Raw genomic sequence first — 24,408 nt, forward strand, 5'->3', positions numbered from 1 at the left:
GCTCTTTGCACAGACACCTAGCTGTGGTTCACCTGATTAAAACGCTGTTTCCATTTTGTTGATCCGATTCTCCGTTCCCAAGTTCTAATACTTCTTCTTAATATTCAAATTAGGCCTTTGGTGCAATGATGGAGTCACCATTGCTCATGTTGCACCCAAGCTCCACTCCCTTCTGTGGCCAGCGCCTCCAGTGGCAGAGCAGCAAAGGACGTGCTGGCTACAGAAAGGAGCCCAACTTGGGTGCAACAAGAGCAACGGCGATGCCCTCTTTGCACCAAGAGGATCATTTGGATATTAAGAAAAAGTACCATAACTTGGGAACGGAGAATCCGATCAAGAAAAGAGAAACCGCGTTTTAATCAGGTGAACCACAGCTAGGTGTCTGTGCAAACAGCTGGATAGGGGGTCGCTGGTGACAGATTCCCTGCGGGCACCTATGAACATGGGTCCAACACAGATATCTTCAACTGCCAAGTGCACATGTAACAGGTCAGCCAGTGTCATAGGTACAAATCTGCCGACAGATGCCCTTTAAAGCACATCTATAATTTGTAATCGTGAATTTTTTAAATCTCTGTAATCGATCATATTAGTAATAAACCTCTCCAAACCACTCATTGGTCCCTATGGGAAACACTCTTCTTTTACTTCCAAAAGTGTATTCTCCAAAACTAGAGAAATGTCAAGGTACTGAATGAATGGATCCTTAGCCACCATGTCAGCTCTCACAGATCACTGGATATGCCCTATCTGATCTACGTTGAAGATCTCCCATGGAACTGGGACTCTCAAAATACTTGAAGTCGGGAGAGTCCTCCTAAAGAGGTTACAGGAACAGATGCCAGATGTATGTACAACTCCATTGGTCATGGATACAGGAAAGACCAATGTTAGGTCCTAGAGGTTCTAGAGTCTATGCATTTCTCCTATCCAGAGGTCCTTCTAGCTTCCTGCTTGACACATCTTAGCTTATTGGGCTTTTGCCCTGTAAAGCCCAGGCTTGAGGTGCCCTCAAAAACATAACATGCTGGCAAATCCATCTGCCACTTTGGTGAAAATGAAGTGAACCCCTCACAAAACACAATGGATGGCGCACTTTATGGCATTCGCACAGCTGAAGCTGACATTTAATGGAAGGCTATTCAATTCAATTCACTAATTTCTAGTGAATTTATATACATTCAGCTCAGAAATACTAATCCTCTCTGGGTGCAGGGTACAAGGGTGCACTATGACAGGTGCAAGACGTACCTGACCAGATTTACTAATACTGTCTCATTTTTAGACTTAGACCAGAGGGTCTAAAAAGGTGCCAGATTTACCACAGAGGCTGATTCTGGATGATAAACCTGGCGCACCTTAGACTGTCTAGCCTAATTTTATACCACCCATTAGTTGGCTTACTTTCCGTCAGAATTTTGGTGCACCTTTTCGCAGCTTAAACCAGACCCCTTTTCCAGTAGGCCATGCTCCTTCCCACTAAGACGACCCCCCCCCCCCCCCCCCCTGTCGGACAAGTCAGAGAAAATGTCTAAAACGTTTAATAAATGTGGTGCAAATCATGTGCGCCAGTTTTTCGGGCGCAAACGGAGCCAGAATTCTGCCGCCTTTTGATTAGTAACCCTCAGCCACTATTTGTGTCTGGTTCCCTGGTGCGTCCTCTGATGTGTGGTGTAGCTAGATTTGGAATTGAAGCGTTTGCCGCACTCTCTGCAGTCATAAGGCTTGTTTTCTACATGAGTATTTTGGTGCTTGCGAAGGTTGGACTTGTCTGTGAAGCATCTACCACACTGGGGGCAAACATGCGGACGTTCCCCCGAATGGATCCTCTGGTGAATGATGAGATACGACTTGTAGGCAAAGTTCTTTCCGCACAAGTTGCAGGTGTGTGGCTTCTCCCCAGTGTGCGTCCTTTGGTGCATTGCGATCTGTGACTTGTACGTAAAGTGCTTCCCGCACTCATTGCATTGGTGAGGCTTCCCGCTGAGGTGTGTTCTCTTGTGGATGGTCAGGTGAGATTTGGTGGCGTAGCGCTTACCGCATTCTTCGCAGCCGTACGGTTTTTCACCGGTGTGACTTCTCTGATGTCTGATAAGGTTGGACTTGTAATCAAAGTATTTCCCGCAATCATTGCATTGATGGTTTCTCTCCCCACCTTGTTCCGTTTGTTCGGTGACACGAGCAGATAACTTACTAAGTCTTTCGGATGTCTTTCGAGCATTCCTCACCTCTAACCGTTTCTTACCCGCTGGTTTATCACGGTTAGTACCGCCATAGCTCTCGCTGAGGTGCAGCAAGCCTGGTTCACATTCTTCAGATGCCAGGGAAAACATGACATTCCCTGTTTCATAGGAAGGGGACCTGGCCGATGAGTCTTCTTCTTCTTGAAAGCCATGAAATATGCTCATATCGTCATCGACCGACCCATTAGGTGAACAGGTCATATTGTAAGGTACGTCTTGAAGAGGTCTGTCCATGAAGCGATCGGGAGGAACAGGGTGTACTGCAAACAAAAGAGACCACCATAAGATTGCAAAGAATCCATTTTCTCAGAAAAGACCATCCTCTGTTTATTCTACACATGGCGATAAAATCCCATCATTACACTGGTTTATTTTATTTAGTTTATTTATTATGTCTTTTATTCCCTTACTATGCAATGCAATTACCCTACACAGGCTACACAGGCTACACAGGCTGATGATCGGCCAAATGAACATTCATAAGCACATTCGTTGCCAATCGTTGCCCCATAACACGCTGATTGATCAGATGATATTGCAGGCATAAAAATCGGACAATAACAAACCTGTAGGTGCCCAAACAATCGCACTAATCATCATCTGGTCACACACAATACAATGATTGCTTCATGTGAATTGAACTCAACAAGCATTCATTGAGCCGATTATCTAGAACGGGTTGTTCATATTCCCGAAAACTGGACCTAAATCGTGCAATGTAAGGCCTCATTCACATTTCTGTTTTTCACTGACGTTTACTGTCCGCATTTTCCACGGACAGCACACGTACCCATTGATTTGAATGTGTCTGTTCACACATCAATATTTTTTTACGGACCAAACATGCCCGTTGAAAGAGTCTATGGGTCAGTGAAAATCACGGACACAACACGGATTGCATCCGTGGTGCATCCGTTTTTCACGGAAGACAGGAAATGCTCTTGATATTAATTTTCAGCTGAGCAACTTCCGTAGATTACAAATGACAAACGGAGGGAAAAAACGGACACACGGACCATCCACAGATCCTTCACAGACATCTTTATGGATTTAATAAGGACACTTTTTTTCACGCATGTAACACTGACACGGAAATGTGAACGAGGGCCTAATAGGGCTCTAACAGTATTGCCTATCAGCACTCAGGACCCCTGCTAAAAATCTCTCTGTATCGGAATACATTTAGCCGCCTTAGGGCTAGTTCGCACATCAGATTTTGCAAAGACAAAATCTGCCGCATTTTTCAATTTAAATGCCATGGACCGGCTCCTGTTTTAGCCCCACTGAATAGAGCTAAACGGTGAGCAGACGTCCGCTGTGGTTTCCAGTTGCTTCTATGTGGACACTGGACCAGGACAGGTCATTTCTTGGCGCTGTCACAGCTATGAACAGCGGAGCGGCCTCTCATTGAAAACAATGAGAGGCAGATTCAGCCCGGCTTTTTGGCATGGAAACTGCACCAAATTCCGACGGTCAAAGACCTTGTGAAAGGGGCTTATGAGACACTGACTCAGTAAGTATTTAAACTTGCCTTGGAGGTTTAAAGGGAAATAACTATAGTAAGGCGGGAGGAAGGGATCGGGGAGGGGGGAAGGGATGGACTTATGAAAATATCCACTGTTTGTGTAAGGGCTCATGCACACGACTGTGCCGTTTTTTGCGGTCCGCAAATTGCGGATCCGCCAAAAACAGATGCTGCCCGTGTGCCTTCCGCAATTTGCGGAACGGAACAGGAGGCCCATTATAGAGATGCCTATTCTTGTTCGCAAAATGGGCAAGAATAGGACATGTCTCATAATTTTTGCGGACCCGTTAAAATGAATAGTTCTGTATATGGACCGTATACGGAACGCAAAAAAACGTTTGTGTCCATGAGCCCTAACTCTCATAGCAATGTAAGGGGGCTATGTCTATGTACGCTGTATCTGGAACTCCTAGCCAACACTTACAGTGGTTATTCCCATCTCCGTCATGAAAGGCCAAGATGGGACCACCCCAGTAATGTTTTAGCTCAGTACCAAAACTGTAGGGTGTCTGACAACCTATAACGCTCTGACAACCACTGGGAACAAGAGGTTCAAACATCTAGAAATCCCCACACGTCAGCTGGTTGGCCATGGATATGCTAAAGAGCTTTATATGAATATTGTTTGAATTTCGTAGGAAGCCGTCTCGAGGTTACTTGCTTACCTGTCCACGTATTACCATGGATTTCCTGCTCCCGAATTCTTGCAAAGTGTTCCTCTACCTGCCCATCATCAGATATATGACTAGTGTAATATTCACCTACATAAAACATAAATCTACATATTAAAATGGCCAACCCAGTGTTGTCTTCGATTGCCCTGACGGTAGAGAGAACGCTACAGCAACTCACCCAAATAGTTCTCCGAATCAATTTCCACTTGTAAAATGTCATTTTCATTGGTCTCGCACGGTTCCTTCTCACCACGCAGAGGCGCTTCCAGTTTGTCTGTAAAATCTTCTGGTAGAGGAACTAAAACATGTGGTATAAAATCAATGATCAACAATATTGAATGGGCATAACATGGATTTTTCCTCTTTTTCTCAAAAGGCGGATGAGCTATTGTATTCACAGGCTTTGGGATATCTGCAGGACCATGTTGGAGAATTTTATTTCCCTGTTGCAGCCCTGCTCTATAATTGGGCAGCTTAAAGGGGTTTTGTGGAGTTACTATGGTTTTTAACAGATATGCTCATGTAATTGCTTCATCATGAACATCCTCCACATTTCTTTTTTCAGTTTGGACTCTCCTGACCCGTTTTCACCATGTAAACCAATCACTCTGGTTTCTTTCCATCCTGTAGGTAGCACTTCCTGTTGCTGTATCCAACCAAACCCATGATGCACTTCTCCTTCCTCTGTCACAGCTCCAGCACCGCCCCTAACAACGCCCAGCTAGTTTACATAGCTCCTCCCACCCAGCTAGTTACACAGACACTCCCCTATCACTGCCCCGCCCATGGACATAACATCATAGGAAGTAAGACAGAGCTGCATGGACATGGTCATGTGACCACAGCTCAGAACGGAAGATGGGAGTAATAAAGGAAAAAGAAATACATTATAGAATTCCAGCTATCTTTATAAACGGTCATTTGAAAAGATGTTGATGCAAACCAGAGAACCCCTTTAAACTCATAATATGAACGATCCAAATATTAAAACTATATGTGAGAAGGGTGTATATGTTACAGGCAAAGTATATTTGTAAAATGCCTGGTTTTAGGCATTATTTTAGTCTTTTATTAGGGTTATAAAATGTGTATTAAGGTTAGGAAATGGGTATATATATATATATATATAATATATATTAAACCAGGCATATTGCCTGGTAGGGTTGATCATGATGAATAAAACAATATATTTATTTCCTCTCTAGGGTTAATAGGTGCTGACATATATTCATTTTTATATTTATATAAATTAGTTATTTAGAGCGCCAGGGGGCTGGCCATAGCCCTAGGAGCACTGCTAGAGGAACATCCCCTGTGCTCTCTGTACTCCCCCCTTCCCCTTTAAATAACAGGGCTGAACACCTGTTTCATGGCAGCGCCGAGGCTCAGTGTCTCGGTGCTTGTGCAGTGGATCTTCTGCTATTTCCCAAGCTCAGAAAGCAGCATCTGATTCACTGTGCAAACGCCGAGACACTGTCGCTCAAAGGGGAAGGAGGAGCACAGGGAGCCCAGGGTGCATTGTGCTAGGGGTGCTCCTAGCACTGCGGCCATCCCCCTGGTGCTTCAAATACATACTTTACATAAATATAAAAAGTTATATATGTCTGTACTAGGGGTGCACCGAAATGAAAATTCTGGTCCGAAACCGAAAATTCAGGATGCCCTTGACCGAAAACCGAAACCGAAACTGCCTTTTTGCCCAAATACTTTTAAAATACTTTTTTTTAAATGATTTATTAATAATTCTTTTTCATGAATTTAATAAATCATATTATATAACATGGTGCTTCCTCATACACAAGTGATTGTACAAAACAACATGTACAAGTGATTGTACAAAACAACAGTGCAAGAAACAGTTGTAAAACCAACCTCAAACTGTAAACAGACGTAGCCTCAGGTCAAGAACAAATTTTTGCTGGGAGAGGGGGATCTGTATGGAGAGGGGGATCTGTGGGTGGCTCTGTTATGGAGAGGGGGGATCTGTGGGTGGCTCTGTTATGGAGAGGGGGATCTGTGGGTGGCTCTGTTATGGAGAGGGGGATCTGTGGGTGGCTCTGTTATGGAGAGGGGGATCTGTGGGTGGCTCTGTTATGGAGAGGGGGATCTGTGGGTGGCGCTGTTATGGAGAGGGGGATCTGTGGGTGGCGCTGTTATGGAGAGGGGGATCTGTGCACTGTTATGGAGAGGGGGATCTGTGGGTGGCTCTGTTATGGAGAGGGGGATCTGTGGGTGGCTCTGTTATGGAGAGGGGGATCTGTGGGTGGCGCTGTTATGGAGAGGGGGATCTGTGGGTGGCGCTGTTATGGAGGGGGGGATATGTGCACTGTTTCCCCATAACAGTGCACAGATCCCTTTCCCCATAACAGTGCACAGATCCCCCCTCCCCATAGCAGTGCCATAGACCGATCCCCCTACCCATAACAGCCCCGGCCCTGCTGCTCACAGCAGACTAATCACTCACTGCATCTTTATTTTACCTTACAATCGTGACGCTCCAGTAACAACTCTGCAGGCAGAGCGGAGGGCGGCGTAACGTCACTTACTCACGTGACGCGCCTGCTCCGCCCACTTTATGAATGAAGGAGGCGGAGCAGGCGCGTCACGTGAGTAAGTGACGTTACACCGCCCTCCCTGCAGAGTTGTTACTGGAGCGTCACGATTGTAAGGTAAAATAAAGATGCAGTGACTTAAAGTAAACCGCCCGCCCGCACAAATCCCAAACCCCATATTTTCTGCCGATATGTACCCATATCGGCCGAAATGGATTAGGCCCATTTTCGGACGATATTTTCGGCCGCCGGAATTTCGGTGCACCCCTAGTCTGTACTTTTTAACCCTTTGCTCTGTATGATCAACCTTACCAGGCAATATACCTGATTTAAAAAGGTGGATCATGCCGACAGAAGCTCTTTAAATGGTTATTTTTATTTCGGCCATGGCTCAGACTGAAATAACCCTTGAAGTGTTGAAGGGTGGTCGGTGTTACCGAAACAGCCAAGGTGGCTGCGCTATACTGTTTCCGTAACTATAGAAGTGAATGGAAGCTACACAAGCAGTGTACAGTTACAAAAACAGCATAACTTGCTGTTATAGGCGATTTGCATAGCTGATTCACTTCTATAGAAGTTACAGAGACAGCATAGGACAGACCGCTGGGCTGTTTCTGTAAAACTGCCTACCCCTGCCCAAAATGTACTGGGGTTAGAGGGGTTGTCCGATTTCAGAAGTAACACATGTGCTCTGCCTGCAATAAAGAATAGATAGTTACTTCCCAATCAGATCTGGCGCCTCTCCGGTTATCCCAGCCCGGACTCTGTTTACCTGGCTGCAGCAGTGGAATCACACTGGCAACACATGACTCCTGCAGCCAAACACAGTGCTCTTCTGGGCACCGCTGTGGCCAGTGATTGACTGCCGCAGTCACGTATTGTCGACATGACATCACCACTGCAGCCAGGTAAACAGAGCCCGGCTGAAGAACGAGAGCGGCGGCACGTGAACGCTAAGGTAAGTGACAAGCTATTTCTTCTTGCATATGGGAATAACCCTTAAATTATTACCAATTGCCTATAGAGAGGATGACTTACCTGTGCAGACTGTGTGAGCCACTTCCACCTGCTGAGTGTCACATCCACTCACATCCTCATCCAGCGGCAGAGTTTCATCACGTTCATGGCTATCTGCTGAGCGCAAACAGTTATTAGGAGTTTGCTCTAAACATATAAAAGGGAGTTCATACCTATACCGTAAATGTGGGCACTGATGCTGTAAGGCCGCCATCACACAGGTGGCATACCTTCATGATTTGAATCAGTAATTTTATTCCAAAAACCAGGAGACGGTCCAAAATACAGAAGCTGTGTCTTTTTATGTTCCACTCCTGGTTTTGACTTAGGCCTCTGCATGTGTTTTGCGGTCCGCAAACAGCAAATCCGCAAAACACAGATACCGGCCGCGTGCATGCCGCCATTTTCTTTTTACCTTCAATTAAAATGTCCCATACTTGTCCGCAAAACGGGACCCCAGCATAGACCCACGGATGTGGACAAGACATGGTGTGCTGTCTCTGCATTATTCCGCATCTGATCCGCACCAAAAATACAGTAATGTTAAATAGGGACCTAAATGCAAAGTGAATGTAGAGGCCTCATATTTCTGAATAGTTACTTTGCAGAGGATTATCTAAAAGGAAGCGTTTTTTCCCGGCAATCGCCAGCGGATGAGACCGCTCTATTTCCACGCAGGGATCTCCTCCACAGTACGGGGAGCAGTGATCGCTAATACTATCACTCGCCCCCACACAGAATCACTGTTTGCCAGCAGCAGAGCGTGTATAGACGGCACAATCTGCTGCTGGCAAACGAAGATTTTTTTTTGGCTGCATGAATGAGCTATTACCCGATGAACGAGCGTTTTGCTCATTCATCAGGTAATCAGCGGCACTTTTACACTCATTAGTGATCACCTGCCCGAGATTCGACCCTTGAGTGATGATGGATACGCATTACCCACCTGCAATGATATCTTCTAGAATTTCAGATGAATGAAGTTTCTTTTGATTCTTCAGCGTTACTTCCTGGTAGAGATCCTTGTGTTCCTCTATAAAATCCCACTCCTCCATTGAAAAGTAGATGGAGATATCCCCACATTTTATCGGCACCTAAGTTTCACATAAGAATAGTCATTTCTTACAAATCAAAGCCCTGTGATATAGATATTGCTAGAAGTCTACAGACTTCGAAAAGAAGAAACGTCCATTCACTTCTGGGATTGTAATGCCGGTGGTCCATGCTTGCCACCATCTCATCTCTCCCACTGGAGTACTTACCTTGCCACTACTCCGTGCTGTCTTCTGTCGCTTCCTGCCTTAAAGGAGTTGTCTCACGTCAGCAAAGTTAACACAAGGCACTTACTAATGTATTGTGATTGTCCATATTGCCTCCTGGATTCATTTTTCCATCACATTATACACTGGGGTTACGAATAACCTCAGTAAGCGTTGGGGCTGTGCCGTTTCCGTAACCTCCATAGCAGTGAACGGGAGCTATGCAGGCCGTGTAACGCAGCGAGCCACAACTCGGGAGATACGGATGCGGCATATTTGGCTCTGCTGCGCTCTTGGTGTAGCTCCCATCCACTACTATAGGAGTTGTAGAAACGGTGGGGCGCCAACTACTCAAATATTTCCGTAAAATCCGTCCACCCCTGGCCAGCGCTTACGGCGGTTATTCCCATCTCGGCCATAAAAGTCCAAGATGGAACAACTCCTTTAATAACAATAGACTGTAATGGGCATTGTACGTACTGGGCTTTGATTTTAAAAAAAATCGAGTACATAAAAAAATAGTTTAATCCAGATTCCGATAATCTGATAATCCATCGCTTCATTCCAGCACAAAACTGCAGAAAGACTGAGATTAGGACCAATTAGGGGACTCCATGAATTATAACGGAATGTAGTGGCATTGGATTTTGTAGGGTGTCAGTGGGCAGCTATGGGGCTCACCTCTCCGGTCAGCAGATGGGTGGCGCTGTGAGGAGAATTCTTCTTCACAATGACATATTCCTAATAAAGAAAAAGACAGATTAGACGTATATTCGAAGTTTAAAAGGGTAAAAGAGTAAGTGGGGAAAAAACTAGCGTCACATATAAAATTTAAAGGGGTTATCCAAACATATAAAAAGCCCCCCCCCCCCCCCCCCATATGCCGGGCCCCCCACGCTGAATTTACTTGCCTGGGTCGCCGCTCCTGGATGAAAACATCGGGTGCCGGGGGGAACAGCCAATGGCCAGCGGGGACGAGCCTCCCTAGCATCGCGGGTGACGCTAGGGAGGCTCATCCCTGTCCCCGGCTGCCATTGGCTGCCCCCCCTCCCCCCCGACACCAGATGTTTTCATCCGTTCACGGGGAGAAGCAGCAGCAGCGGCGGTCCGGGGACCAGGAACGGGGACCCAGGTAAGTATATTCATTGTGAGGGGCCCAGCATATGGGGGGACATTTTATAGGATTGGATAACCCCTTTAATTGAGCTTACAAATGGATGAATGCATGCCCGCCATATCTTGACATCTCCATAATTAAAGGGGTATTCACATCTGAGACATAGGGGGCATATCGCTAGAATACGCCCCCATTGTCTGATAGGTGCGGGTTCCACCTCTGGGACCCTCACCTATATCGAGAACGGAGCAGGGTAACCCCGGGTCCGGCCACCACCAAGCGTTCTCCCCATAGAAGTGAACGGGCGTGCACCGCGCTTGCGCGGCCACCGTTCCCAGACGACGGTAGGGATATGCCCCCATTGTCTGAAATGGGAATACCCCTCCAAGGGTCCATTCACACGTCCGTACTGTGTTTTGCGGTTCCGCAAAACACGGACGCCGGCAATGTGCGGTCCGCATTTTGCGGACCGCACATCGCCGGCACTAATAGAATATGCCTATCCTTGTCCGCAATTGCGGACAAGAATAGGACATGTTCCATTTTTTTCGGGAACGGAAATGCGGAACCGGAAGTGCGGGTCCGCATTACCGGAGCCGGGCCGCTCGTTGTGTGGCCCCATAGAAATGAATGGGTCCGCAATTCCGTTCCGCAGAATGCAGAATGAAATTGCGGACGTGTGAATGGGGCCTAATATTGTGCAAAGGTGTCCATATCCAGTAAACAGGGCCTGAGCTGCGATACCAGACACAGCCCATAGACAAGTGAGACGCTGTTTCGGCAAAAAAGGCCTTCACTTTTTCTAATAAGGGAAAGCTCTCCTAAGCATCAAAACCCAAGGGGGTATTGTAGTCTGCGCGTTCAGCTAGAATATGTTGTCACTTTCTGGTCATGGGGGCTGACCATAGAGACCACCAACTGATAAAACACAGGGGCCTTGGCCCCTTCAGTGTTTTTTATGCAAGGCACCTCCTGGTTGTGGCAGAAACAAATTCGAAAGGCGCTACGGTGCGCCACGGAAATGAAAGGGGTACTCCCATCTCAGACATTAATAGCATATCGTTAGGATATGCTGTCACTCCAGAACTGACCCCTCTGAAGTGAAGGAGAGTGCACCGTGCAAGCACGACCACCCTCCGTTCACCGCTATGGACGTAGTTAAAATAGAGAATATGCTTGTCTATTTCCGGCAGTCCCTTAGCAGTAAATGAATCGGTGGACGTGCATGCTCAGTACGCTCTCCATTCAGCCAAGTATGCTCACGTCAGTGAATGGAGAGCATGCCGCGCATGCACAGTGTGCTCTCTACTTCGCTTCAGGGAACCTGTTCTGGAGACAGGAACAGGTCCCAGAGGTAGGACCCGTTCCTATCTGACACTGATTGCATATCCTAGCCCAGTGATGGCTAACCACCAGCACTCCAGCTGTGGTGAAACTACGACTCCCAGCATGCTCTATTTATTTCTATGGAGTTCTGAGAACAGCCAAGCAAGTGTGCATCTTGGGAGTTGTAGTCTTACCACAGCTGGAGTGCCGGAGGCTAGCCATCACAGTCCTAGTGATATGCCGTTAATGTCTGAGATGGGCAAACCCCTTTAAACGTCACCCTTGCAAACTTCAGGATCTCAACCGTCAAACCCTTAGGCCCCTTTCACACGGGCGAGTATTTCGCGCGGATGCGATGCGTGAGTTGAACGCATTGCACCCGCACTGAATCCCGACCCATTCATTTCTATGGGGCTGTGCACATGAGCGGTGATTTTCACGCATCACTTGTGCGTTGCGTGAAAAATCGCAGCATGCTCTATATTCAGCGTTTTTTCACGCAACGCAGGCCCCATAGAAGTGAATGGGGTTGCGTGAAAATCGCAAGCATCCGCAAGCAAGTGTGGATGCGGTGCGATTTAGACGCACGGTTGCTAGGAGACGATCGGGATGGTGACCCGATCATTATTATTTTCCCTTATAACATGGTTATAAGGGAAAATAATAGCATTCTGAATACTGGAGGGGTTAAAAAAATTTTAAAAAAAATTTAACTCACCTTAATCCACTTGATCGCGGAGCCGGCATCTCCTTCTGTCTTCATCTTAGCTGTGTGGAACAACAGGACCTGTGGTGACGTCACTCCGGTCATCACATGGTCCATCACCATGGTAAAAGATCATGTGATGACCGAAGTAACGTCACCACAGGTCCTGTTCCTCCACACAGCTAAGATGAAGACAGAAGGAGATGCCGGCTCCGCGATCAAATGGATTAAGGTGAGTTAAATTATTATTTATTTATTTTTAACCCCTCCAGCGCTATTGTACTATGCATTCTGTATTCAGAATGCTATTATTTTCCCTTATAACTATGTTATAAGGGGAAATAATTCAATCTACAGAACACCGATCCCAAGCCCGAACTTCTGTGAAGAAGTTCGGGTTTGGGTACCAAACACGCGCGATTTTTCTCACGCCAGTGCAAAACGCATTACAATGTTTTGCACTCGCGCTGTAAAAATCGCGCATGTTCCCGCAACGTACCCGCACATTTTCCCACAACGCCCGTGTAAAAGAGGCCTTAGGGAATCGCGCTCCGTGTGCGAGTGTTATCCTCCGCTCTGGACTTGCAGGAGCGCACGGCATTATCATGATGTATAATGCTATGTGTCTCTGCATGGCCTTTTTTCCACAGAATCATAGTGACATAAAGCTGTCGGTATGATTCTGTAGAAATAAGGTCATGTAGAGGCACATAGCATTATACATCATGATAATGCCGTGCGCTCCTGCAAGTCCAGACACGGAGCGCGATTCCCGCAATGGACTCGCTCGTGTGAAACAGCCCTTACTGATCAGCAGGTGACGGCATTTACTAGCCATAAGTTGCTTTGGCTGGAATACCCCTTTAAATATGCATCTTTAAAGGGTTTCTGTCACCCCACAAAACTCATATTTTTTTTTTTGGATAGTTAGATTCCTTATAGGGCGATATAGGAGAATTGTCACTACCAGAGCTTTGGGACGTTCTCACAGCTCTGTTTCTCCACCCCTGTGATGATGTCACTACTAGAGCTGGGAGGCGTTCTCACTACTCTGTTTACTTCTGGTTTCTTTCACCACAGCTGTCCTTCATGTGTTTGATTTCCCTCTCTTTATATCACCCCTCCTCCTATGATAGGATGTGGATTATAGTTCTCACTTCAGTTGTGGCTCTTGCTTTGGTTTCTTCACTTGTAGCTATCAGTCCACTGGACCTGTCTTCTGCTGCAGCTAGCACTCCGGATTTTGCCAGCCTGTCCTTGGATCCGTCTTCTCTGCGGCTACAACACCTTCAGCTAAGTCTGCAGACATTGTTGTATTCCTGTTTGTTTTCTGACTGGATCTGAGGTGGCCACGGTTCCCTCCATATACTGAGTAGGGCACTGGTGGCCGTGCCCCTTCCACTATTGTAGGGGTTACAGGGGTCATTAGTCTTAGGCACGTGGGCATGCCTCGTTCCGCCTTTTGGATCCGGGCATGTGCTTTAGCAGAATAGGGAAAGCGTTGAGGGTCGGACAGGGGTCACCCTTTATCCTCCCTAGTTCTGGGTCCAGTCAGTTGCTCTGTACTGTGAATTACTATCGTTGCTCACATACACCCGTGACAAGAATATAATGCTCTTACTTACTTTCATGCGGCCGATTCTTTATAAAACGAAGTTTTATAATATGTAAATGAGGGCTCTACCAGCAAGTAGGGCGTCTACTTGCTGGTAGCCGCAGCAGCAATCCGCCCACTCGCCGAATTGATTGACAGGGCCAGCCGGGATCTCCTCCTCCGGCCGGCCCTGTCAGTAATTCAAAAATCGCGCGCCTCTGGTCATTCGGCGCAGGCGCTCTGAGATGAGGAGGCTCGTCTCCTCAGCACTCCCTCAGTGCGCCTGCGCCGATGACGTCTTCTCTTTCGGTGATGTCATCGGCGCAGGCGCACTGAGGAGACGAGCCTCCTCATCTCAGAGCGCCTGCGCCGAATGACCAGAGGCGCGCGATTTTTGAATTATTGACAGGGCCGGCCGGAGGAGGAGATCCCGGCTGGCCCTGTCAATCAACACGGCGAGGGGGCGGATTGCTGCTGCGGCTACCAGCAAGTAGACACCCTACTTGCTGGTAGAGCCCTCATTTACATATTATAAAATTTCGTTTTATAAAGAATCGGCCGCATGAAAGTAAGTAAGACTATTATATTCTCCTATATCGCCCTATAAGGAATCTAACTATGCAAAAAAAAAAAAATGAGTTTTGTGGGGTGACAGAAACCCTTTAATTGCTGTAGCTGGAATACTCCTTTAAATATGCATATTTATGCAGGAAGTCTAAATTGGCTAATATGCTAACGATGGAAACTATATGGGTGCTGGCAGATTCCATTCTTGTGCTATCCGATCTTTAGGATTTTTCAGCTGCTGCTCCTTATACTCTCCGGCAGCCCGGCACCCATGACTCCTTCTCCCTCTGCAGAGACACAATGCTCATTCTGCTTAGCATTTTACTAAATTCATCACCTCTCCTGTCAGCAAGTAAATGATTCCCAGGGCGTGATTCAAGATCCTCTCCGTAAAATTCTTCTTTTTCATTTTGTGACACTCGGAAGCTGCAGGGATGGCACCTATGTGAACACAGACACAGACACCACCGGCAGTTAGTACAGTGGATGCACGGCAGCACTACACCGCTCAGCATGCCTTATGTGACAGGCGGCATCCTCACCGCCGACAGGCATCTTATTGTCTATGGGGGAATTGACCCCGTACAAAAGCTGCAAATTTTGGCGCAAGCCACATTTTACAAAAAATAAAAATAAAAAATCAGACTTTTTGGCATTTTACACTTTTTAGAAGTGGTCGACGGATTTTCCAATAATTTGCACCAGATATTAGCGTCAATTATGGCACAAATTTCTGTCTGTTCAAAGGGTGCAGATGAACTTTTCTGGTGTAAGGACGCCCCGCTAAGTGGTGGCGGTATCTAAAGAGCCACTCAGGATAGGGCCCAGTGATGGCTAACCTCCGGCACTCCAGCTGTGGTGAAACTACGACTCCCAGCATGCTCTATTCATTTTCTGTGGAGTTCTGAGAACAGCCAAGCAAGTGTGCATCTTGGGAGTCGTAGTTTTACCACAGCTGGAGTGCCGGAGGTTAGTTATCACAGGAGTAGGCCATCAATGTCTGATCGGCGATGCTCTGAAACCCCCACACGCCCGCCGATCAGTGGCGGAAGTCAGCACCGGAATGACACAGCTCCGTCCACTGTATAGCGGGTGACGCCGATTCCTGCGTTCACTGGCTCCATCTGCTAGCCAAAGGACTTGTTTCGGATTTGATGAGGGTTTTGCCCCAGATCTCACCCTTCATCGGAAAAGGGGGTGCAGTCCGCAGCTGAAACCTCAAACATAGTTGACGTGCTGCGGATTTGGAAATGGGTCAATTTCCAGGCAGAAAAAAATCTGAAAAGTGCACATTAGTGTTGAGCGAACTTCTGTTTTAAGTTCGGCGTCTAAAGTTCGGCTTCCGGTTAGCGAAGAATCCCGATATGGATTCCGAATTCCGTTGTAGTCCGTGGTAGCGGAATCAATAATGGCCGATTATTGATTCCGCTACCACGGACTACAACGGAATTCGGAATCCATATCGGGATTCTTCGCTAACCGGAAGCCGAACTTTAGACGTCGAACTTAAAACAGAAGTTCGCTCAACACTACACATGAGATTTGTCTAATCTCGCACACTTGGCCGGTACTGTACTACACTGCGGTTTTCCGCAACGTGCGCAGGTGGCCTAAATCTGCAGAATGTCCGTTTATGCTGCAGATTTTCATCTGAGATTTTACCCTTTTGCAATGCAAAAAGTGAAATAGGCGACAAAGCAGCAGCAGCATTTACCCAATGAAATATGCAACAACAAAAAACGTGTCACTTGGTAATTTTTTTCCGCCATGGATATCCAGCAGGGACGCTGCAGATATCCTGCTGCATTTTAAGCACATGTGGACAAATATACCCTCAGATATACCTCATCTATGGACAAGTCGCAGAGACAATGCAGAAGTTTGGAGCAGATTTTCAGTCGCAGTATGTGAACATACCCCAACAGTCTATACATGACGGGCTCAATGACTTCAACTATGTGTGGGTCAATAAAAAGCAACGTAATGGAGGAAAACATTGACATTTTATGAGAAATTCAGCTCCATCACCAAGTACAAACTAAATATTATTTTAGCTTGCGATGCAGTATATTCTTCCCACTAGTATATATCAGGAAACATTAAAGGGGTTATCCCATGAGGAATGCAAAAAATGGTAATCATATAGTACATGACAATTTCTTTCCAACACAGCTAGAACCAGCCCTGTACCTCACATGGATCCAGAGATCTAATCATTCATTTCTCCAGTAAATCAGCAGCTCTTGGGGGTGTCCTTTCTGCTGCAGATCTTTGCCTAAGGGGGCCTTTCTTTTCTCAGAGGCTGTGTGCTGTCAGCTGCAACGCTCTCCCTGTAACTGTCACAGCTTCTAACAGTAGATACGGCTGGGGGGGAAGCTGAAGGAGGAAACTGAGCATGTGCGACCACCTCATCAAGGTGGATGGAGAAATAAGGAACAGAGCTAACAGCAGGTGGCACTATACAGATTTTTGTTATAATTCCGAGTTATTTTTTTAATTCTTTCTATGTTTCTAACTGGGCAAATATAACAGCTTTCCAATTCACTCACTTTATCTCCAGTGGCTGGTTTCTCAGAGTTCACTGAGGGTCACATGACCTGTGATGTCAGCTTCTCTGATAATGTTCCTGCACAAGCCTGAGAGATCTGTACAGGACTGTGCTGGCCACACCCCCCTGCACTGCCAGCTGCTGCTTATTGCTCTCTCCCAGGATTCTTAACCCCTTCAGCTGCACAGACTCAGGGCTGACGTGTTTACTGTGTAGCTGCAGGCAGCGAGGAGAAAAATGCTGGGCACAGGAGCTGAAAGAGAAGTTCTGCAGAGCATTGCAGGTAGGGGGAAGATCCTGTGTGTATTAACAGTGTCATTATACAGCTGGGACTTGTAGTTCTACACATACAACATGCTGCAGAGTCTCCCAGCAGGCAGACATGTCACTCAGGGCAGCTCTTGTATTCACTCCCTTGGCAGTGCAGGGATCTCAACTCTCCCGGAGGTTCAGGGAGTCTCCCGCTATTAGATAGCGGCTCCCTGACACCCCCATGTGATACAATATATCCCAGAAAGGTTCACTGATAGCAGAGCAGAGAGATAAGAGAAGTGACAGGACAGAGTTTAGATTACAGGTTGAATTAACCCTTTAGGGTCAAATTGGCTTCTCAAGGAGATCTATATGTTAAAGGCATCCCTTCTTCTGTCTCATTCAGTAGCTATATAACTATTGAGAGAGATGTATTTTTTTTTAAATACATCTACACATTTAACCATCCATTTTAATTATATTATTTACCCCAGTGTTAAATTCACCCCCCCTGGATGTTGTTTTTTTCCTACAGTGGGGTAGATAATTACACACGGGGTTTTAAAGAATAAACTTCCTGACTCAGACCAAGAGCCGACTCAGCGAGTCAGCAAGTGAATGGAAGCATCCGCGCAGGCGCATTGCGCAACCTAAGCTTCGGTTCACTTGCTTCTTGTCAGCTCAGCGAATGAACCGATTCATGTGAAAGATCCGAACTTCCCATCTCTAGTTTACTCGCAGTAAACCTTTCCGGCAACCTGTAGCAGTGTCCCCTTCTCGGTGCGTGCGCACAGTGCAAGAAGAAGCCGATGCCAGCAGTCCGCAATGGCGCATCAGGCTGAGCATGTGCGCACGCGCGGGATCTCGAAGCGGGAGGAGGGGGAGGGAGAGGCGGCACTGAGGAGTAGAAGGCGGCGCTGGGCACGAACGGCGATGCGTGCGGCCGGGCACCATGCATCCACAGACCTCCCCTGCTTGGGCACATTAATTCAGTGATTGACAGGTTAGTCAAACCTGTTTTTCCGCAGAATAAAGCCACAAATAGCTTTTATAAGGCCACCTTAGAAATCAGAATGCTGCCCTGGACATGAGCAGATGTTTAGCTCACAGGGCTTATAGGTGGTGACAGAATCCCTTTAATCATATACAGGGTAATGAGCCCCGTCCTCCACACCATAGAGCAAAGTGTGCAGATACTGCATATGTCTGGAAAAGGTAATAAAAGTTTTGTGAAAGAAAAAAAAAAGAAAACCTCCCTGAAATGAGAAGTGCTCCTCCCTGAAATGAGTTTTTGCAGGTTGGGATGTCTGGCAGTGTCATTGTACAGCTGGACTTGTAGTCCTACACATACAACATGCTGCTGAGTCTCCCAGCAGGCAGACATGTCATTCAGGGCAGCTCGTGTAGCCACTCCCTTAGCAGTGCAGGGGGAGGGGCAGAGATTGTTTTTATTGGGCCAGAAGAGAACCAGGGAAATGAGGAAATTGATTTTTTTTTGCCTAAAACGCGCTTAGCTTCGTTATATATCGCTGACCATCAGATTTAGGCCCCCTGCACACGAACGTATGCACCCCGTGGTCGTGCTGCGGGCCGCAATGCACGAACCCAGTCCGTGGGGCACCCACAGTGGATCGCGGACCCATTCACTTGAATGGGTCCGCGATCCGGCCGTTCCGCAAAAAGATAGGACATGTTCTATCTTTTTGCGGGACGGAAGTACGGAACAAAACCCCACGGAAGCACTCCATAGTGCTTCCGTAGGGTTCCGTTTCATGCTTCCGTTCCGCAGCATTCTGCATCTCCGGATTTGCGGACCCATTCAAGTGAATGGGTCCGCATCCGTGATGCGGAATGCCCACGGAACGGCACCCGTGTATTGCGGATCCGCAAATGCGGTCCGCAATATGGCAACGGGGTGCACACGTTCGTGTGCAGGGGGCCTTACAGTGCTATATTCTTTTTTTCCATAACTCGGACAACCCCTTTAAACTTGCAAAATTATTCAGATCTCTCTGAAACTTGTAGATTATTTGATTTATTTTTTTCGTCAAGACAGTCCCTTTAAAGCAGTGTTTCTCAAATAGTGGGGCGCGCCCCCCAGGGGGGGCGCCAGGCTCCGTGAAGGGGGGCTCGTTCAGGGCCGGCTTTTGGGGTGTGCGAATTTCTTCTGTATAATGCCGGCAGGCAGGCCGGGCGGCCGGCGCGTCCCTCAGTGATGTCACGTGCCTGCGCTGCCTGCTTTATGAATGAAGCAGGCGACGCAGACAAGTGACGTCACTGAGGGACGCGCCGGCCGCCCGGCCCGCCTGCCGGCATTATACAGAAGAAATACGGTACTATTAGGAGTGAGGGGGGCATGTTTAATAACTTTATACGGCGGCGGCGGGCACACGGAATCGGTGGATGGCACAGTTAAGGGGTGGGGGTCTGTGGATGGCACTGTTATGGGCTGGGGGGGCACTGTGGATGGCACTGTTATGGGGTGGGGGGTCTGTGGATGGCACATATATAACAGTGCCAGCCACAGATCCCCCCATAAGTGTCCGTCATCCACAGATCCCCCCATAAGTGTCCGTCATCCACAGATCCCCCCATAAGTGTCCGTCATCCACAGATCCCCCCCATAAGTGTCCGTCATCCACAGATCCCCCCATAAGTGTCCGTCATCCACAGATCCCCCCATAAGTGTCCGTCATCCACAGATCCCCCCCATAAGTGTCCGTCATCCACAGATCCCCCCATAAGTGTCCGTCATCCACAGATCCCCCCATAAGTGTCCGTCATCCACAGATCCCCCCATAAGTGTCCGTCATCCACAGATCCCCCCATAAGTGTGTGTCCGATCCACATTTCTCTCTTTTTTTATTCTCTTATACGTTAATAAGGATACAGTGTTATGCAGAGGTGTACTTATAACAATTTTATAGACAAATGATACTATTTACAGTCGCGCGGGGGGCGCGAAATGTTTTCTTCTTCCTAGGGGGGGCATGACAGAAAATAATTGAGAAGCACTGCTTTAAAGGAAATATACTAAAAAACTAACAGCCCTCGGATGGTTGTCTCTGCGTTGTTAAAAATTCTGTTTAGCCACTGCCGTCACTATCACAGCTTCCATAGTAGTTTTCCGCCAAGTTTTCTTTACTCTGAATTGAAAAAGTTCCTAGTTATGCAGTGACTCTTTCCTTGCTTTTGATATCCCTGCTATTCAGGGTGATGCCCCTAACCGCTTGGTGGCTTAAAGGGGTTGTCCCACAAAAAATATTCTACATTTTTTAAACCAGCAGCTGGATTTGAATACTCTTGTAATTGCATGTAATTCAAGATTTAGTATAACCAGTGAGTTATTCAATAGAAATCTATCTGTATATTGCCCCCTGCTGTTTACTTTTCTAATGTCTCTGTCCACCTCACTGAGGTGGTCGCACATGCGGAATTTGATCCTTCAACTGCAAGTAGCCATATCTACTGTTAGAAGCTGACGTTAGGGCTCATGCACATGGTCGTTGCTCAGCTGTGGCCAGCATGCAGTGGGTCCGCCGGCCGTGTGCACCCCACACCGCAGATGTGGACCCATTCACTTGAATGGGTGCGCAATCTGGGAGATGCGGTGCAGAACGAAGGCACGGATCGGAAGCACCAAGGAGTGCTTCCGTGGGGTTTCTGTCCATGCCTCCGCACCGCAAAAAAGTAGTGCATGCACTACTTTCTTTACGGTCGGATGCGGAGAGCGGACCCCATTCAAGTGAATGGGTCCGCGATCCACATGCGGGTGCCCCGCGGTCGGAGCCCATACATTGCGGTCCGCAGCACGGGCCCAGTCAGCACACGGCCCTCACAGAGAGAGAGTTGCAGCAGAATGGATACGCCCCCTGATTTATGATAGAGAGAGCTGCAGCAGAAAGGGCATACCCCCTGAGCTGTGATAAGGAGAGGGCTGCAGCAGAAAGGACATACCCCCTGAGCTGTGATAAGGAGAGGGCTGCAGCAGAAAGGGCATACCCCCTGAGCTGTGATAAGGAGAGGGCTGCAGCAGAAAGGACATACCCCCTGAGCTGTGATAAGGAGAGGGCTGTAGCAGAAAGGGCATTCCCCCTGAGCTGTGATAAGGAGAGAGCTGCAGCAGAAAGGGCATACCCCCTGAGCTGTGATAAGGAGGGGGCTGCAGCAGAAAGGACATACCCCCTGAGCTGTGATAAGGAGAGGGCTGCAGCAGAAAGGACATACCCCCTGAGCTGTGATAAGGAGAGGGCTGCAGCAGAAAGGGCATTCCCCCTGAGCTGTGATAAGGAGAGGGCTGCAGCAGAAAGGGCATTCCCCCTGAGCTGTGATAAGGAGAGGGCTGCAGCAGAAAGGGCGTACCCCCTGAGCTGTGATAAAGAGAGGGCTGCAGCAGAAAGGACATACCCCCTGGGCTGTGATAAGGAGAGGGCTGCAGCAGAAAGGCATTCCCCCTGAGCTGTGATAAGGAGAGGGCTGCAGCAGAAAGGGCATTCCCCCTGAGCTGTGATAAGGAGAGGGCTGCAGCAGAAAGGGCATTCCCCCTGAGCTGTGATAAGGAGAGGGCTGCAGCAGAAAGGGCGTACCCCCTGAGCTGTGATAAAGAGAGGGCTGCAGCAGAAAGGACATACCCCCTGAGCTGTGATAAAGAGAGGGCTGCAGCAGAAAGGGCATTCCCCCTGAGCTGTCAGTCTGAAATAAATCTAGTAGAACAATTGGAGCAATGATTGAGGAGATCTCTGGATCCATGTGTGGTCCAGGGTTGGGTCTGGGGTTGTTAGAAAGGTATTGCCATGGATACTCTGACACATTTTCTGTGCTTTTTGGAAAAATTCAATGACCCACCCCCCCCCCCCCCAAAGGGACCTGTGTCCCCAGAAAATGACCTCAACAAAGCATATTCCTTTTTACCTACGTGCATTTATGCTTCTTATTTTAATGTAGATAACCCATTTAAAGTGATTTTCTGAAATAAAAATGATAAATTCTGACCAAGTACAGTATAAGCAGTGTGAAACATCGCAGAAAAAATACCAAAACTAACATCACACCTAAAACCTCCACAACCCCTAGAGCAACGCTCTTCATGTTCTCAGCCTCCACATGCATCAATCCCACAACCAGCCCCCATCTGCAGGCGCCCCTCCTGCCAGGCGTCATTTCCATACATGCAAACAGACGTGTAGCCGTCATGCAACATGCAACAAATACACAGACTACACAACAGAAACACTCGTCTAACAAAGCAGTTCAGCCCATACCTTGCAGTCAAATAGGATTCGGAGAGGAAGTGATGCGGTGTGGCATCGGTCGGGGGATTGTGGGACTTGTAGGAATCTAGTTTGGTGATGGAAGAAGAGGGGCTGCATTAGGACTACAATACCCAGTGCCCCCTGTATGAGGGGCGTGACCGCCAATCACATAGCTGCAGGATTCCTGGAAAGTTCACCTTTCATTCCCCAGGAGTACGCAGCTTTCTTCTTGCCATGGGAAGCAAATGTGTCCATATTCAGTGACACCGGATCCAGCGTATTGTATGGGATTTCAGAACAGACTCTTAACAGGGTATGGCTGTACTGCAGCTGAGGAACTACAAGTCCCAGCATACCCATCCTATCTAGAATTTACTGTTCAATACCAACCACTCCTAGCCTGCCATTTGGCTCTCAAGCAACGCACAAGGCATATACACGTTTTTCTTTTTCGACATCGAGTTCCGTCCTAGAGGCTCTATACCGGAAAAGAACTGATCAGTTTTACCCCCATGCATTCTGAATGGAGAGTAATCCGTTCAGGATGCATCAGGATGTCTCCAGGTCAGTCACTGAACAGCGGTTTGGATGGAAGAAATACTGCAGCATGCTGCGGTATTATCTCAGTCCAAAATGCCGGATCCGGCATTAATTTACATTTCAATGTATTAGTGCTGGACCTGGCATTAAAAATACTGCAATGCCGGATGCGTCTGGTAAAAATGTGAAAAATATATATAACTGATCCGTTTCTCCGGATGACATCCCCATCCTGGTGTCCCACAGTGTCATCCTGCTGCCACTCCCAATACTGTGCACGTTGTGCCCCCCAATGCCCCAGGTACTATACTGCTGAAAAAATTGTGACATAATTGGGGTCATTTATCAAACTGGTGTAAAGTAGAACTGGATTTCAAAAAGAGCGGTCAAATATGAAAGGTGGAATCTGATTGGCTGCTACTGGCAACTAAGCCAGTTCTACTTTACACCAGTTTGATAAATTATCCCAAATGTTCCTATAGTGTCCACAGCAGCTATAATGTCCCCTAGAGTGCCCCCAGTAATAATAACCCCCTATATTGTGCTCCAGGTAATAATCCCTGCATAGTGTCCCCCGAAATAATAGAATTGCCCCTACAATAGCAATGCCCCCACGCTGCCCCATATAGTAATTTCCCCCACACTGCCCCCCACACAGTAATTTGCCCCACATAGTAATTCCTCCCATAATAATTTGACCCCACACAGTATCTGACCATAATATTTTCCCCCGACATGTGTCCCCCAAAGTTGGGACATAAAATAAAGTTAAAAAAAAACAAAACAACTAAAAGCTAAATACTTACCTATGTCCAGGCGCTAGCTCGCAGAGGAAGGCGCGCACACTTCACTGTGCTGCTGCGTCCCGGCACAGGGGCTAGCGATGACGTCATCGCGCACGCCTGTGCCAGGATTTCACTGCCGCTTAGGCTTCAGGCCTACCAAGCCTGAAGCCTAGGGCGGTGATCGTGGGCTGGGCAGGCAGGGAACTATGCGCTCCCGTGCCCCGCCGCAGCATGTGGGCATCAGCGCTCCAGCAATGAGCTATTCCATCTTTATTGATGGAAGCGCTTATTGCTTCTGGGCCTGGCACCCCTGTGAGAGCCGGCCCCCGGGGCGGTGCGCCCCCCCCCCCCTCCCTGGGCATGCCACTGGTGATACCACCAGGTGACTGTGCCACCCATAGTGATACCACCCAGTGAATGCAATATCCATAGTGATACCACCCGATACCAC

General features: G+C 47.8%; 1 protein-coding gene across 1 annotated transcript; it reads right to left on the minus strand.

Annotated features, from left to right (window-relative positions):
* Nucleotides 1-183: 183 nt before the first annotated feature.
* Nucleotides 184-22,665, minus strand: LOC121009520 (zinc finger protein 792-like). Its single transcript, XM_040442710.1, has 8 exons — nucleotides 22,642-22,665; nucleotides 14,918-15,021; nucleotides 9,952-10,011; nucleotides 8,958-9,105; nucleotides 8,033-8,125; nucleotides 4,621-4,740; nucleotides 4,434-4,529; nucleotides 184-2,503 (listed from the first exon to the last, which is right to left on the minus strand). The coding sequence occupies exons 2-8, from the start codon at nucleotides 14,987-14,989 to the stop codon at nucleotides 1,632-1,634; spliced, it is 1,461 nt and encodes a 486-aa protein (XP_040298644.1). The 5' UTR covers nucleotides 14,990-15,021; nucleotides 22,642-22,665; the 3' UTR covers nucleotides 184-1,631.
* Between the last annotated feature and the right edge of the window lie 1,743 nt (nucleotides 22,666-24,408).

This window comes from Bufo bufo, chromosome 8 (assembly GCF_905171765.1).
Source record: "Bufo bufo chromosome 8, aBufBuf1.1, whole genome shotgun sequence".
In the NCBI taxonomy this organism is placed as follows: Eukaryota; Metazoa; Chordata; class Amphibia; order Anura; family Bufonidae; genus Bufo; species Bufo bufo.

Excerpts from the sequence above, each read along its gene's own strand:
- LOC121009520 (XM_040442710.1), bottom strand. The coding sequence starts at position 14,989 with ATGAAAAAGAAGAATTTTACGGAGAGGATCTTGAATCACGCCCTGGGA. Across the intron at positions 10,012-14,917 it reads TTTACTTGCTGACAGGAGAG|GAATATGTCATTGTGAAGAA; the intron begins GTGATGAATTTA and ends TTTCTTTATTAG. Across the intron at positions 4,741-8,032 it reads GGCTCACACAGTCTGCACAG|TTCCTCTACCAGAAGATTTT; the intron begins GTAAGTCATCCT and ends CACATGTTTTAG.